The sequence below is a fragment of the Rhodofomes roseus genome (genome assembly GCF_022264815.1).
Source record: "Rhodofomes roseus strain CIRM-BRFM 1785 chromosome Unknown C8Q71scaffold_13, whole genome shotgun sequence".
NCBI lineage: Eukaryota > Fungi > Basidiomycota > Agaricomycetes > Polyporales > Fomitopsidaceae > Rhodofomes > Rhodofomes roseus.
This window is the reverse complement of record NW_025952969.1, coordinates 246,472-261,757: the sequence shown is the minus strand read 5'-3', so window position 1 is coordinate 261,757 and position 15,286 is coordinate 246,472. Positions and strand designations below refer to the sequence as shown.

At 53.9% G+C, this 15,286-nt stretch overlaps 5 protein-coding genes across 5 annotated transcripts; 3 read left to right on the top strand and 2 right to left on the bottom strand.

The window, feature by feature from the left end:
- Positions 1-633: 633 nt before the first annotated feature.
- On the top strand, positions 634-2,317 carry C8Q71DRAFT_858846 (uncharacterized protein; the record flags this gene model as incomplete). The annotated part of the gene is made up of 8 exons (XM_047927566.1): positions 634-711; positions 765-818; positions 874-1,253; positions 1,303-1,357; positions 1,412-1,599; positions 1,662-1,668; positions 1,728-1,842; positions 1,911-2,317. 8 exons carry the CDS (start codon positions 634-636, stop codon positions 2,315-2,317), a joined length of 1,284 nt encoding a protein of 427 aa, XP_047777625.1.
- A 1,147-nt stretch (positions 2,318-3,464) lies between these two features.
- On the top strand, positions 3,465-5,589 carry C8Q71DRAFT_811737 (FAD/NAD-binding domain-containing protein). The gene is made up of 5 exons (XM_047926062.1): positions 3,465-3,617; positions 3,685-4,247; positions 4,307-4,989; positions 5,040-5,154; positions 5,215-5,589. The coding sequence occupies exons 1-5, from the start codon at positions 3,510-3,512 to the stop codon at positions 5,405-5,407; spliced, it is 1,662 nt and encodes a 553-aa protein (XP_047777624.1). The 5' UTR covers positions 3,465-3,509; the 3' UTR covers positions 5,408-5,589.
- A 2,222-nt stretch (positions 5,590-7,811) lies between these two features.
- On the top strand, positions 7,812-9,845 carry C8Q71DRAFT_848898 (dynein regulator; the record flags this gene model as incomplete). The annotated part of the gene is made up of 9 exons (XM_047926688.1): positions 7,812-7,824; positions 7,904-7,971; positions 8,027-8,342; positions 8,409-8,586; positions 8,647-8,743; positions 8,802-8,933; positions 8,991-9,116; positions 9,177-9,440; positions 9,501-9,845. The coding sequence occupies 9 exons, from the start codon at positions 7,812-7,814 to the stop codon at positions 9,522-9,524; spliced, it is 1,218 nt and encodes a 405-aa protein (XP_047777623.1). The 3' UTR covers positions 9,525-9,845.
- An 887-nt stretch (positions 9,846-10,732) lies between these two features.
- Positions 10,733-11,300, bottom strand: C8Q71DRAFT_797437 (RlpA-like double-psi beta-barrel-protein domain-containing protein-containing protein; the record flags this gene model as incomplete). Its single annotated transcript, XM_047925752.1, has 4 exons — positions 10,733-10,830; positions 10,884-10,971; positions 11,030-11,140; positions 11,196-11,300. The coding sequence occupies 4 exons, from the start codon at positions 11,298-11,300 to the stop codon at positions 10,733-10,735; spliced, it is 402 nt and encodes a 133-aa protein (XP_047777622.1).
- Positions 11,301-12,407: 1,107 nt separating this feature from the next.
- Positions 12,408-14,784, bottom strand: C8Q71DRAFT_858843 (cytochrome P450; the record flags this gene model as incomplete). Its single annotated transcript, XM_047927565.1, has 14 exons — positions 12,408-12,576; positions 12,635-12,754; positions 12,809-12,895; positions 12,956-13,249; positions 13,302-13,311; positions 13,374-13,599; positions 13,662-13,813; positions 13,870-13,975; positions 14,031-14,096; positions 14,151-14,162; positions 14,218-14,237; positions 14,291-14,308; positions 14,359-14,473; positions 14,533-14,784. 14 exons carry the CDS (start codon positions 14,782-14,784, stop codon positions 12,408-12,410), a joined length of 1,647 nt encoding a protein of 548 aa, XP_047777621.1.
- Positions 14,785-15,286: the final 502 nt, after the last annotated feature.

Here is a 15,286-nt window from a genome sequence, read left to right as displayed (position 1 = left end):
GCGATAGACTGAATAACGTGAGTTACCAATCAACGATTGATTGTTGAATTCCACTTTCATCAAGTCGTCATTCGCTTACCAGTGCAAACCACAGATCTACCTCAGAAAGACCAATGATCTCGTTCTGTCCAATATGGCCATGGATCAGGAACACTTGATTGCATGTTCTCAGCTCGCTTCTTGTTGTTCTCGCCAAAAAGGTTGTCGAACTACGTCTTACGGACAAGTGGACCGCCCGCGAACCCAAGGGCTGTCAGCTGGGTAGCTATGGCACTCTCCGCCTCGGGATCCGCACAAGTCCCGCAACTTCTCGTCCAGGATTGGCTTCGAAGCTTTCACTTTCTCTTATCTTCCTGCCAACTCATACAGCCCCTGCTTCATGAACGTGCCCATGGCGACAGCTATCCTTACACAGTTTGATATCATGACAGTAAGTGTGATATCTGTGATGAATGTGCGAACGTGCAGAGAACTCAGGGCCCTTGCCTCGTAAGTACTCGTGATGACAGCGAGCGTGTCCGCCACCCCTTCCGACCTTTTTTCCCTTTCGCCGCTCACGACTAGGCCTTCTTCTCGTGTTCCGGCCGGTCCTGGTCTGTTCGTCACACAGAGCTTGCTCTGCTTTGGTTTCCTATGGTTCCTTCAGTCTCCGGCATCGATGCGTCCGCTTTGACCGTTATTTATGGGAATGCAGAGAAGGCGGGAATACGGGTGAGCCTCTGTCTGGTGTGCTTCTTCGCCAGATCTGAACTTGCCCCAACCAGAGCCTGGTGGCTGCCGGCGCGCTATCCGGGATTGCGGTGTTCGCACTGTGTGCGGTGAGCAGTCATGTACACTGTAATCAATAGTGTCTTGTTAACACGCAGGTCCTAGGTCATCGCCTTTCGACCACCATGCTACCGCAATACGCACGTCATCCCGATCTTTGTCTCCCTGCTTTGTGCAAACTACCTCCAGGCGATCGCGTCCATGATGGACCTTCAGTGGCTGAAGGACGGTGCCGTGGAGGGCGGGAGTTTCTGCAGCACCCAGGGCGTGTTGAAGAATGCCGGCAACGTCGCGGCTGCATTCTGGTCGGTCGCGCTGTCTGTGCACGTTTTCATGCTTCTGTTTTTGAGGAAAAACATGAGCAATACCACCTGCACGGTTCTGGTGATCGGTGGCTGGTCATTCATTATTTTTGTACCTGTTATCGGCGTGACTGCTGTCCAGACGGAGGCTAGAGGGCCGTACTTCGGTCCGTCAGGGTATTGGTAAGACCTATGTATCTCGCCTGGTGGAGTGCATGCTGATTGTTTTCAGGTGTTGGATCACGAATAACTACTATGCGGAACAGATGTTCTTGGAGTATTTCTTCGTATGTCCGCAACACCTACCGAGTGCTGAGGTTTGGAAGCTCACTCTACGACAGGAATTCGTCTCGGCGGTATGCTCGGTCTTACTCTATACGGTCATCGTTCTTCGCGTGCGAGGAAACCTGACGAAGATGGACGGCAAATGGTGCCTTCGCTTTGTCCCGCGCGGTCAACGGTGGCTCTTGGCCATTACGCGGGACTTTACCGACACAGCAATGATGAGCGTCGCCGCTCGGATGGTCTGGTAAGCATAATAATCCGCATTGCCTCTCTCGCGCACACACTTGCTAACCTCCGTCCTGCTAGGCATCCCGTACGCACAAACCCCGACTTTCCCTGATGAAAATCCTGATAGAGTTCCCCATACCCTAGATTGCGTACACCGTATGCCTTCTCCCGGTAACCATCGCCCGCTTTGTGTCCTTCGGCGGGCACGACGTCCCTTTCTGGGCGACAGTCCTGGCAGACTTTATCTTCAACCTTCAGGGTGAGTTGACATTGACGTGTCTTCGAGTTCGCCGGCGCCCCGGTGCTTATCGGGTGCTTCATTGCCAGGTCTGGTGAACGTCATCCTCGTGTTGAGCACGCGCCACCTCATTCCGAACACGGCCTGCCTCCCGATGTTCATGCCCCGGAAATGCATCAACCAGGACTCGCCCGAGGCGTATGGCATCACGCCGTTCGTGATGACACCTTCAAGTTCGGAGGCCAGGACAAAGGACTCGGAAGTCAACTTGAACGAGAAGGACCTGCCTCCGCTCCCCGGGGCCGAGTCGATCCCTGGAACGAGGCTCCCGCAGAGGCCAGCCGTCGCGCATTCAAGTTGGGCTGTCACGGACCCTGCTGCGGCTGTCAGGCGCTCGGATTCCACAGCGAGCAACTCGACCGTGAGCTCCGCGGACTCGCAGACTCCGATCCTGCGCAACTGGCACCACGGCGTATTGATTATCGGCCATTCGTAGATGTCTAGACCTTGATTTTTGTGAGTGCCCATGGCGATATGTCCTTAGGTGTCGCATCAATATCAGTTCTAGTTGGCTGGCTTGGCTCTAGACGTGACTCTGTACGAGTAGCTTTCTTTGTTGTTGCGCTCTTTGGAAACGTCGCTCCTTCCCCGATACCGTCAATGTTGTAGTATTAGGGCTCAATGATGCTGGGCATTAGATGTATATTTTCTCAGATACTTGCATATTGTAGCCGAGGAAGATTGTCGTTGAAAAGACTCTGGGCACGTGGACATTGCGTCGAGGTCAGCAGCAAGTACATGTAAGGTGAGCGGTCTCAGTGCACACTGGGTCGGGATGTAGGCAGCAGTCTGATGACGATCGTCCACAGAAGCTTGTTCTGACATCCAGACTTCAGTGCATACTACGAATGTGGCTGAATGTGCCTAAGTTTAGACAGTGGCATTCGCCTTCCGATCGCAAGATGAGGAGAAGTCAGACGCAGCGGCATTATACGAAGACCGACGACGTGTCATGGATGCAATGGCTCCCCACTGGCAATGAGGTTGGCAACCAATCCTTCAAAACAGTCAATGACGGACTGCGGTCCTATAATTCGAGCCGTATACCCAATGATCACCTCTTCTTTTCCATAAGCTATGGGCAGATCATCGCTTCTGGGATTCTCGATGGCCGCTCCTCGATGGGATCCGTCCTTCCAAGCCATATCACTGCTGGTGCGTCACTCCTTGTCTCGCGGTATGACATCAAGTCAACGAACATACTCCACGGAAACCACAATCATGCCCCGGACGTTCTGCATGACCGACTAAGCTTCCTGCAAGATGTCACGGCAGTACAGATAAATATGTCTGTTGCGGTGCGGCAACTTTACCCAGCATCCATTCGCACCATGGCGTCTGAGGACTCTGAACCCACCGCTGTCGACTACACCGACCCTTTCTCCGTCTACGGCAAGGCCATTATCGACAACTTCCACTCCAGGATCAATGACAAGTATCGATACAAAGTCCCCATGCACCTACCACAAGCCTTTCGGACTCCTGTCTCCTGGGCACTAAATGCTGGCGACGACTTCGATTTGTTGGACTACCCTCCCTATGGCGCGATCTTGGTAGGCTGCCCACCGGACACTCGTTCAGCCAAGGTCGGCATCATCGGGGCTGGCGTTGGGGGCCTCTATGCCGCGATGATGTTGCAGTCTCTCGATATCGACTATGAGGTCTTGGAGGCCTCCGACCGCGTAGGCGGCAGGCTCTACACTTACAACTTCTCGAAGAAGGAACATGACTATTTCGTACGTTATCCGCTCTGGTTCCGTCAGCTGGGATCGTCAGATAGTTGATTGCACCGCTTCTATTCAGGACGTAGGCGCGATGCGCTTCCCAGATACGCCGATGATGAAACGAACCTTCCATCTCTTCAAAAAGCTCACCGAGGAGGCAAACTTGTCGCTCATAGATTATATATTCGAGAGTCCTAACTCCACCCTGCTGTACAACGGCAAGATCATGAAGCGCGCGTCATCCACCCAAGACCCGACCGCCTGGGATGTCCGCAACATTCCTTCTCAGTACGCACAGGAGGGTTGGTCCGCCCTCGTCAATAACGTGGTGGATCCCTTCGTCAAGCAGTTGGCCGAAGACATCAAGCGCGATGACAAGAAGGGATGGAAGCTCATGATGGAGTACGACCAGTACTCGACCCGCGCGTATATGTCTGCTAACCGCAGCGACACTCGTCCGGAGCTCGATGAGCTGAGGCTCATGCCATACCCCACGCCCGTAGTCGATTGGTTGGAGATGTTCGACAAGTCCAGTGGGTGGTATGATCACGCTCTTTCGGAGACGGTCCTGGAGACCCTGGCATTCAACTTTCCGCCCAGCGGCGGGAACGAGGAGAAACAGGTCGAATGGCGGTGCATCGAGTGAGTCGTCAATCGCGAGACTTGTCGCTCACCCAATGTACTGAATGAGTCCTCGACAGCGGCGGATCACAAGTCATCGCGGAGAAGATGAACGGTCTACTGACCAAACCTCATGCTGTCAAGAAGAGCCACCGAGTAACCGCCATCGCCCTTAAAGGCTTCGACCCCGACGAGGATGGGGGCAGCGACCAAGCGCAGGTCGAGCTGACCTTCGCCGACGGCAAAGTCGCACCGCGCTCATACGGGCACGTCATTAGCACCGTCCCACTGCCGTGTCTGCGCACAATGGACCTCAGCCGCGCGTCGCTCACCGCAGAGCACGACACTGCCCTGCGCGAGCTGCGCTACGGACCCGCAATCAAAATCGGCGTGAAGTTCAAGACGTCCTGGTGGACTGACGCGGGCACGATGAAGACGTACCAGAAGCCGGAGTATCAGTACGGGGCGATCGTCGGGGGGCAGTCATACAGCGACCGGATGGTGCGCACCGTCGTCTACCCCTCTTACGGCGAGGGGAAAGGCGAGAAGTCCACGGTGCTCATGGTCAGCTACTGTTGGACGGAGGACGCCAACCGCTGGAGCGCGCTATTCGGAGATGCGTCTGAAGAACAGGTGAAGGACATCGTGTTGCGGGACCTCGTGGCCGTCCACGGGTTCTTGCCGGACGAGGGTTACACGTTTCTGAAGGACCAGTGGGTGGACTCTTACAAGTATAGCTGGGCAGTCCATCCGGAGTCCATGGGTATGTGAGATTTCCACTGAATGCCTATTCACTAATACGTGGCATTGCAGGCGCATACGGCATGTTTGGTCCTGGCCAATTCTCCTACGCATATACGCACTTGACACAGCCCGCTGCTGTTGGCCGGCTCCATTTCGCAGGCGAGGCCCTGAGCACTCGACACGCGTACGTACACGAGTTTGCACTACACCTGAATGGTCGCGAGCTGACACCTGCTCAACACAGCTGGGTCGTCGGTGCTCTCGACGCGTCATGGCGCGCCGTCTACGAGATCCTCCAGACAAGCTACCCGGACAAGGTGGTCAAGTTCAAGGAGCTGTGGGGCTCAAGCGAGGACTGGACGGATAAGCTCGTCTATGACCATGTCTGTTTTTCGCTCCTCTCTCAAGGACTGAGAGATGTCGAGCATAAAAAGTAGCGAATAAGTCTGTGGGGGTGTACTGTGATGTCCAGTGTCACTTGTACGGTTATGCAGGCATCCTGGTCTGCCGGACTCGTTCAATGATGGCCTGCCCGGGCCTGTGTATGTAAGTTACAGTAAGTACATGTTCGAGACGCAGCCAACGCCAAGGCCTCCAAATATAAACAAATAGAACGTGACCGTAGTTGTGGCGTTTCGAAAGTTGGAATATATCATACCCAACGTAACATCCGAGTCCACTGGTTGCTTCCTTCAATCCTTGCCCAACCCTTCGCACTTCTCCTTCCGCCTGCAATGTCGATCGGACTTACGGATCGTCAGCAGCATGAGTTGTGCGTTCATTGGTATCAGTGTATCATCGGTTCATTCGTTCTCATCCGTTCCCTGCACTCAGGCACAAGGCAATGTTAGATTACCTCAGCTTGGCGGGATACCATAAGACGGTTGAACAGTTCAAAGAGGAATGCTCTGAGGCGGGTGGCGCATTGAATCGTTGTTATCATGTGCCTTCAATACCCCATAGTCCGACTATCAGCCAGACGAGCATCGCAAACCCGTGGCTTCGCCACGGGTTTACGGGGCAATTTCTTCATTCAGTGCTTCATGTAACTTTTAAGATTTCATGCTTATGCAATGCCAGACCTGGGCTTCGCCTCAGGTCTGGCGGCAGTTCTTTCATTCTGTGCTTTGTGTTACTTTGAAGGTTATATGCTTGGGCATTGCCAGCCCATGGCAGGTGATTTCTTTATTCTGTGCTTCATGTTACTTTTAAGATTTCATGCTTAGGCAATGCCAGACCTGGGCTTCGCCTCAGGTCTGGCGGCGGTTCTTTCATTCTGTGCTTTGTGTTACTTTGAAGGTTATATGCTTGGGCATTGCCAGCCCATGGCTTCGCCACGGGCTGGCAGCATTAGTTCATTCAATGCTGTGTGTTAGTCTTCATGCTTCCCGGCCTGTGGTTCAGTGATATCTTTGTCTTCTCGAATATAATCTGACATTTCTTACTATTTCCCGGTGCTGGTGTGACATTCCCTATTGTCCTGGTATCCTATTGCCCGGTACTGATTTCCCGGTGCTCACAATATGTTCAGTCTTGTAATTTCATTTTAATTGAATGTTTCCCGGCCTGTGGTACACATCCAGCAATTGTCTTCTTGAGTATGATCTGATGTTTTGAATATCACTACGGTTTCATCCTATTATTTCCCGTAACTGATATTCCCTATTGCCCGGTACTGATGTGTCCTGTTTTCCCACTACCTTCAGTACTCACAGGTCCTATTTCCCGGTACTGAGTTGTCCTGCATTTCGCGCGGAAATCCCGCCTCGGGGACAGCTCGGGCGGGGGTCGCAGGCGCCGGGGAGGAGAGAGCGCCCGGCCGGTAGGTGGCTGAGGCCACGCGGCGAACGTGGACGCCATGTGCTCTCCATGTGCGTTTCTCGTGGCTTGCCACGCGAGTTACGCGCGCCACATCGACACCGTCGTCCCATAATGTTATAGACGAGCATCGCAAACCCGTGGCTTCGCCACGGGTTTACGGGGCAATTTCTTCATTCAGTGCTTCATGTAACTTTTAAGATTTCATGCTTATGCAATGCCAGACCTGGGCTTCGCCTCAGGTCTGGCGGCAGTTCTTTCATTCTGTGCTTTGTGTTACTTTGAAGGTTATATGCTTGGGCATTGCCAGCCCATGGCAGGTGATTTCTTTATTCTGTGCTTCATGTTACTTTTAAGATTTCATGCTTAGGCAATGCCAGACCTGGGCTTCGCCTCAGGTCTGGCGGCGGTTCTTTCATTCTGTGCTTTGTGTTACTTTGAAGGTTATATGCTTGGGCATTGCCAGCCCATGGCTTCGCCACGGCCTGGCAGCATTAGTTCATTCAATGCTGTGTGTTAGTCTTCATGCTTCCCGGCCTGTGGTTCAGTGATATCTTTGTCTTCTCGAATATAATCTGACATTTCTTACTATTTCCCGGTGCTGGTGTGACATTCCCTATTGTCCTGGTATCCTATTGCCCGGTACTGATTTCCCGGTGCTCACAATATGTTCAGTCTTGTAATTTCATTTTAATTGAATGTTTCCTGGCCTGTGGTACACATTCAGCAATTGTCTTCTTGAATATGATCTGATGTTTTGAATATCACCACTGTTTCATCCTATTATTTCCCGGTACTGATATTCCCTATTGCCCGGTACTGATGTGTCCTGTTTTCCCACTACTGATATGTTATGTTTTCCCGGTGCTGACTAATTTATCATCCCTCAGTACTCACAGGTCCTATTTCCCGGTACTGAGTTGTCCTGCATTTCGCGCTGAACTCGGGCGGGGTCGCAGGCGCCGGGGAGGAGAGAGCGCCCGGCCGGTAGGTGGCTGAGGCCACGCGGCGAACGTGGACGCCATGTGCGCTCCATGTGCGTTTCTCGTGGGCGTACGCGAAAACCACGCGAGTTACGCGCGCCACATCGACACCGCCGTCCCATAATTTTATAGATACAAACCAGAAGACGAGTGGACTTCTGGTCAAAAAGTGGACGAGCGTTATACGTCTACAGAAGAAGGTGAATACCGTCGAAGGCTATACACTTGGTCAATTATTCACATATGTGACGCCAGATCATCGACCTGGAGTCTCGACTGGCTCAGGCGCTGCAAGACAATGCGAACATTGCTGCCAACCCCGCAAGCCTCAATCAACGAAGCAACCCAGACTGGCTCCCGACAGTCGTACCTCCTAAAGTAGTCCTCACGGGACATAGGGCCAACGTCAACGCAGTCACATTCCATCCCCGCTACTCTGTTCTTGTGTCTGCAAGTGATGACAGCACGATGAAGGTATGGGATTGGGAGAGTGGAGAACTGGAACGGACAGTTCAAGGGCATACGAGGCGTGTTAGCGATTGCGAGTATGACTCCAAGGGGAAATATCTCGGTGAGTCGCATTGCCTCTGCGGCGTACCGCACGCATTGTTAATGAGGTCTTCGTCACCACGCCCAGTGTCCGGCTCGCACGACCTTTTCATCAAGTTGTGGGATGCGGAAAACGAGTACAAGAACATCGCTACGTTCAGAGGACACGACCACTCTATCTCTACCGTCCGGTTCCTACCAGGTGATGATCGCATTGTGAGTGCCAGTCGCGATCAAAGCGTCCGTATATGGGAAATTGCTACTACGTACGTGTACATGCGTCCTTCCAATTCTCTGCTGATTGTCCTAACAACCATTCATCGCAGGCATTGTGTCAAGGTCATGAGACCTCACGAGAATTGGATCAGGACAGCATTGCCGAGCACAGATGGGAAATTCCTTGTGACGAGTTGCATGGACCACGTAAGCGCATATTCTTCGTTCGGCTAGGGCACACAATCACCTCTGAGGCTGAGCGCAGACTGCCCGCGTCGTTGAGACGACGACTGGAACAACAAGGGCAGAACTAAGAGGTCATAATAATGTGGTTGAGAATGCTGTATTTGTGCCTGCAAACGCGGTATCAGCCATTCGTGAGCTCATTGGGCTCAAGGTGTGTCCATCATGTCGTTGAACATGCCGAGCACTGCAGACGATTAACCATACGTAGAAGGTCACTGAATCCGAACCTGCCGCTTCAGACGATGCTTCATCCGTTGCATTTGTAGTGACGGCTTCTCGGGATCAGAAAATCAAGATATGGGATGCGCGGACAGGACAATGCCTGCATACCTTGGTGCGCCTCATCTTGGCCCTGGATAATACTACACGCGTGTCTAACGTACTATTCTCGTAGATTGGACACGACGGTTGGGTGCATGGTCTCGTGTTTCATCCGAACGGACAATATCTGCTATCTGCTGCGGACGACGGTTCTATCCGGATATGGGATCTCAAGACCGGACGCTGCATGCGTAAGATGGAGACGGGCGAACGATTCGTATCCTCTTTAGCATGGGGCCGGCAGACTTTGGGAGGAGTTGCATCCAACGATGGCAAGGATGGGCAGGCCCAAGCGCCAAGGCGAGTCAGTGTCATCGCCTCGGGGTGCTGGGATTACGTGCGTCATCTCGTCTGTCTCGCCATTCGGAACCCTCCATCTCATTCATGTTGTGTTCAGACCGTGAAAATCTGGAAGCCTTAGGAAGGCGGTCTCGGCCCGTCGATAAGACATGTCCTCACACCTAGGACAGATAGACTCTACAAATTTCCTCGTCATACCGTTCTCTTGCTTTGTCTTTCCAAGCTCTCATTCGCTCTGCATCACTGCTCTCTACTATTGTTGCTATGTCCTTACGCCCTGTATGATAGCCCTATACCGGATTGATATTGATGATCCCCCCGTCTTTGTATGATTCTGCATATACTGCTGGCAGCATTCCGCGAGGCCGCAGTTATGATCATACTACTCCGAACTCGTTCAGAAAGTGATGGGGGCGGTTTGATGGCGGTGGCGCGGTTTTCCAACCTCCACTGGCACGTGGCTACGTATCCCGCCCTCGTGTCCCTGACCTCGATGTCCTCCTCACCTTTCGACGACTTGCATCGTGACTACGCTGATTTATTTGAGTCCTACATCAGCCGACGCTGCGGCATCTACTAGTAATTCAAGGAATATCCCCATGCGTGTCCAACGCCGTGAAGTGTCGCCGTGCATGACACCCGGTCCAGGGACGGTCCCGAGTGCGTTGAACGGCTGATCGTATACATACACGCTGGGAGAGCAATGCTGATAGATTCGTGGCTCTTTCCAGGCTGATATAGCAGCTCTCATGCCGCTCTACCAGAAGTTAGAACTCAACCTGCCAGCCCGAACAATAGGTCAGCGGCAGTAGTACCGGTCCTAGTTGATTGTGCCTCGCTGTGTCAGAGATGATACGATCTCATTCGGCTAAGTTAGCCTTTACTCACAAAGTTGCGCCGAATCCTCGTTGTACTTGACGAGAACTGACGCCGAGTCGGTGTCATCCTTTTACTGACCGAGCACTAGTACATCGTTCTCCATGCAGGCCCGGAAAACGCATATATGCGGTCAGCCTGAGAGCGTTCTAGTAAGCACTCCGTCTCAAATATGAACCGATACTGAAGTACTGACAGCCGACGTTCGCTCAGATGCTTTGTGGGAGACTCCCCCGCTTCAAACAGGCACTAGTAGCTTTCATGCGGTGCAGTCCGCCAGTGAGTTCATGCCTGTCAATTCGTATGACAGTCGTTCTGTCGAAAGCAAACGCTACATTTTGTTTTCTATGCTACAGACAAGGTGACGAGTTGCTTCCACCTGGGGAGCGGCTCGTCGGTAATGACGCGAGTACATGTCTAATATGGTGGAATTTTGGCGGCGGAGCTCGATGCTCACGGGCTGTAGTCCTTGGACATGAAGTTCCATGAGACAGTCACGGTACCGTCGTCCAGGGAGGCACCGAGGGCCTGGAACAGCGACGGGCTCATGTCTGCGTTATGAATCAGACGAGGGAATCGTCATAAAGACGTGTGTGGTACGCACCGATGGCAGTCGACTCGCAGCCCATACACTTATCACGAGTCTGGCCGTACGCGACCTGGCCGTTGGCAGTGTTCTCGATGCGCATATACTGACAAAATACTCATCAGCTTGCATTCAAAACCACTATGGCGGCGAGGCAGACTAACCTGGTTGCAGTTGTCGCCGCTCCCGTAGATGTCGTGCGAGATCGCGACGACGTAGTCCGAGTCGGCGTCGGTGGACCCGCAAGCACCCAGCCCGACCTCGTACCACGTACCCTGCAAAGCCACTGTAAGCACCATGCCCCTCCTCACAGCTGACGTCGAAGCTTACCGTGCCGGTGTTGGTGGTGCGCGTCTCGAGGTTCGCCACGGGCGAAGCAGCCACGAAGGCGAAGAAGGCGCAGAGCGCGATGACCAGGGTAGCGAAGTGGACCATTGTCGGCGATGTTGGAGGGATAGGTGGGTACGAAGGAGTGATGTCGCGGGTGCGAGGCGCGAGGGACTGAGCAACGAAGTCGACGGGAGGGAACGAGCGGGCTCGGTGCAGACAAAGTCGATGCATGGGGCCCTTTATATCCCAGAACGCTCCGACCCCTCGACGCTACGAGAAGAAAAAAAGGAGGGTGCTCGACCGAGTCCACATCCCTGTGTACCTCTAACGCAGAGGGCACGAGCAACGAGCTCGGCAAGCACCCCGAAATGCAACTCGCAACACATGGAGGGCCTAGACATTCCCGCTCATCGGTCGAGCCGCCTCCAAGCCGCCGAAACAATAGCCCGAGAGGCACGACACTGTCGACGTCCGGGGTGTGGACGGTCGAGTGTACCGCGCCCTTGTGCTACGTATGACGAAGGGCTAGAGCTAGGCCGACGTTTTTCCCAAACAGGGGTGTCGGAGCGCCTTTGGCCAATCGGCGGCGGCGGCCCGCCGCTGGCGCTGGTGCGCGGCTCTGGCAAGTGTGGCTGGCCGCGTTTCGTGTGTGCTTACAGTGTAGTGCAGGTGCATTAGGGGTCTGCAATTGCATGAGAAAAGCCCTGGACAAACCACGGCGTTATAGTGTGTCATTATCGCGATCCTGGTAGACGAGTTCAAGTTGCTCATCAATGGTGAAAGTGCCGAGAATGCCTGTGAAAGGCGCGCCGACCCGGCGGGGCAGACGTGCCTCGGACTCCGGTGGCGCTGGCTCCGTAAACCACTCCGAGGGATCAAGGGAGGTGTTGTTTATGCTAGCTGGCCCGCTCCGCATACATATGTAAGGCTGTCCGCCTGGTGCGCAGCGAGCAGGAAATTTGTGCTGGTGGAACTTGGAAGACTTACAGGGTCGGGGTTGGTGACCGTAGTCTCGGGGTCCAAGCCCGTGGCTGACAGTCTTGAGCTCTGCGACTCTAGATCTGTTCCTTCGCTTCCTCGATGCGCATGACGTCGGGGGAACACGTACTGCACAATGCCACTTACATCGCACTGCTTGCGGCGTGTCGCAGTGTCCGCCAGCGGCGGCAGGCGAATAAATTGACACATTCCGAGCAAAGAGCAAACAACGAGCTACCTACGCTGGTACGGCTTCACCAGCAGAGGGAGCTGAGCGCCCTGTTCGACCTTGCCCTTGATGTACGGTCGCTGAACGACGGCGCTCTGCTTGATGATCTGATCTGCTGGGAGCGCCAACTCAAAGACGAACGCGCGTACGAGCACGAACAGCAAGGCCTTCATCCTATATTGACGGTGTGAGTGGGAGGGTACGCTGTGAGACGTCTAGGAAAGTTGCTTACTCCACCAATGCGAAGCGATACCCAATGCATGCGTGCGAGCCGCCGAGGAACGTCATCATGTTGCCCCAGACTCCCGGGATCGCCTGGATCGCCTCAGATGGCTTCTCCCATCGCTCCGGTCTGGACCACGCATCGTTACGAGGTGCGGGTTGAAGTTTGTGGCGTGCAACTTACTTGAACTCAGCAGCATCCTCACCCCATATCGTCGTTGACACATTCATAGCCTGGATAGGGATCGTGACGTCCGTTCCCGCGTCGATCCTGAAAAACGAGGAGGGTCAGCCTACACCATCCAAGTCGTCCATATCAGTCCGAGCGCACTTTATTTGGTGGTGGACGCGCCCATTCCTGTCAGTCACAGGCTCGCTCAACGGGAGTATGTCATCCTGCGTAGACCTCCTGCCCGTAGCCCGCACGGGAGCGTGCACACGAAGTGTCTCGCGTACGACCGCATCGAGGTACGGAAGCGCATTGAGCTCCTCCATGGTAGGCCTGTCCGTTTCTACGCTGAGGAGCTCCTCGCGGAGCTTCTGCTGAGCGTCTTGAGCTTGCGCGAGGGCCCACAGGCAGAAGGCGGTACCAAAGCTCGTGGTCTCGTGCCCAGCGATGAGGAACCTAACTCGCAGTGAGCAGTCCCGCTCCTACAAGGTTCACCAAGTCCACCTACGTGGGCACCTCTGTGTATATCGTCAGCTATGTACCGGAACGGAGGCGGGGAGGTGAGGAACGGTTCACTCACGAGCAAGCACGTCCTCATCGGTGAGTCTGCGGTTCTCCGGGACGTCCAAGCTCATGTTCGCTTTGATGAGCAATGTGAGGAGGTCGCGGCTCCGCAAGGCGTTACCAGAGTCTGCCCCGCCAGACGCTGCCTTGAGGACCTCCGCCTTCTTCTCTTGGATGAGCTTCATCCCAACACGCCGGGTGACCGCCTGAGCGGCGGCTGTCTCCCGGCCGAACTGATCAGGCTGCGCATCATATGTTAGATGTTATGGATACATGGCATACCCACTCAGCAGAAGGGACTCACGAAGATCCGCAGAATGGGTAGTGCATACTTGAGCATGAGCAGCCAGTTGATACTCGAGCTGTCATTGAGCATCTGAAACATAGACGTGAAAGCCTCGTTCAGCTCGTTCGGTTTGCCACTGGGATCGAGCGCGTTGAACGCGTAGTTGAAACCTATACTCGAGTCAATCACAACCGTCAGGAGCATGGCTATATGATGCAGAACCGACCTGCGAGACCAATGACATCCAGAGTCGCCTTGCTCAATCCAGAAGTGACCTCGATAGGAGCTGATGCCTCAGACTTTGCTATCTGCTCATTCCAGACGTCTCGAAGCTGAAGTAATCGTGACGTGTGAGCGACGGGCATGCGGGATTGAGGCCATAGTTACCTGTTGTGCTTTCTCCACGAAGATATCCGCAAGCTCTCGAACTTGAGCGGGACCAAATGCGGGGTTCTACTCGATGGCTGAGCAAGGACCTTACGAACTCGAAACGAACTAGACTGATACCATGATGCGCCTCTAGTTAAAGGTCGGTAAACAGAAGACCCAGCACACGAGACTGGGCTTTCCTTACCTGCTGCCGATGTTGATCACCTGGTGTGGATGAGGTTTCCGACAAAAGGTGGAACACGTTAGAATACGCTTACCGTCCACAGTGAGCAGTCCTACGATGCTTAAGCCGCAAATCTACACAAGCGACGTATTGGTTACTCACCATGTCCAAAGATCTTGCCGAGGAAGAACGCGTCCATCTGTCCCTTCGCATATATCTGCCCATGGTTGAGGATATGGGTCACTGCCTTCGGGTCTTTCGTGAACAGTGCATATGACTGTAACGATGGTCAGGAACGTGTCAACTGAAATAAGAGCGCTGGTAATCGCCACTCACGTTCAACCAGTTTTGGAACGTGTAGGTCGGCCCATGTTCACGGGGCCAGTCTTCGAACAAGACGTGCGCATTTTCCGCTTGTATGTCGCGAAGACTGCCGCGGATCCAACTGACGCTCGGTGGACCGCGAAGGTTGCGTATGCTTGATCGGTATGGCCCAGCGATAATCTTCGCTACTTTCCATAGGGCATATGCAAGAGCGGCGGTGGCAAACGACGTGAGCGCTGTGATTGCGTAGTTGGTACTAGCCATTCAACTTGAATCTGCCAGGCACGGGAAAGAGGAGATGTTGTTGTTCAGTGTCTCTGGAGAGGTCCCCCTATTAAAGCCCTCGCGAGGCGGCAATCTGTCAACGTAAATGAAGCTGGGGTTCGCTAACCTCTGTCGACAGGCCTTGACTGACCTGCGCCGCAGTGTTCTGTCTTGTTCTGTGCAAGGGCGGTAATAACCGCGTGGCTACGCAATTGATGATGCACTCCTAATTGGGAAAGGTCTCACGGAGCGTCGACTATCGCAGCAGCAGCCTGGGTCAACGAGTAGTAGCCGACGAACCATTCAGTCAATGCTGTCGAGGCTGTGATTGCAACGCGATGGGCTTAACCGCAGTGTTCTACGTCGGAGATTGTGTCCATCCCAGTCCAGAGCACACCTACTCTCGCTCTGAGCCTTGCTCCACGATCTACAGCATACGATGAGTCAGCAACTCAATGGAGATCAGAACCAAGCGATATAGACATCGAGAATCTAGATTTGA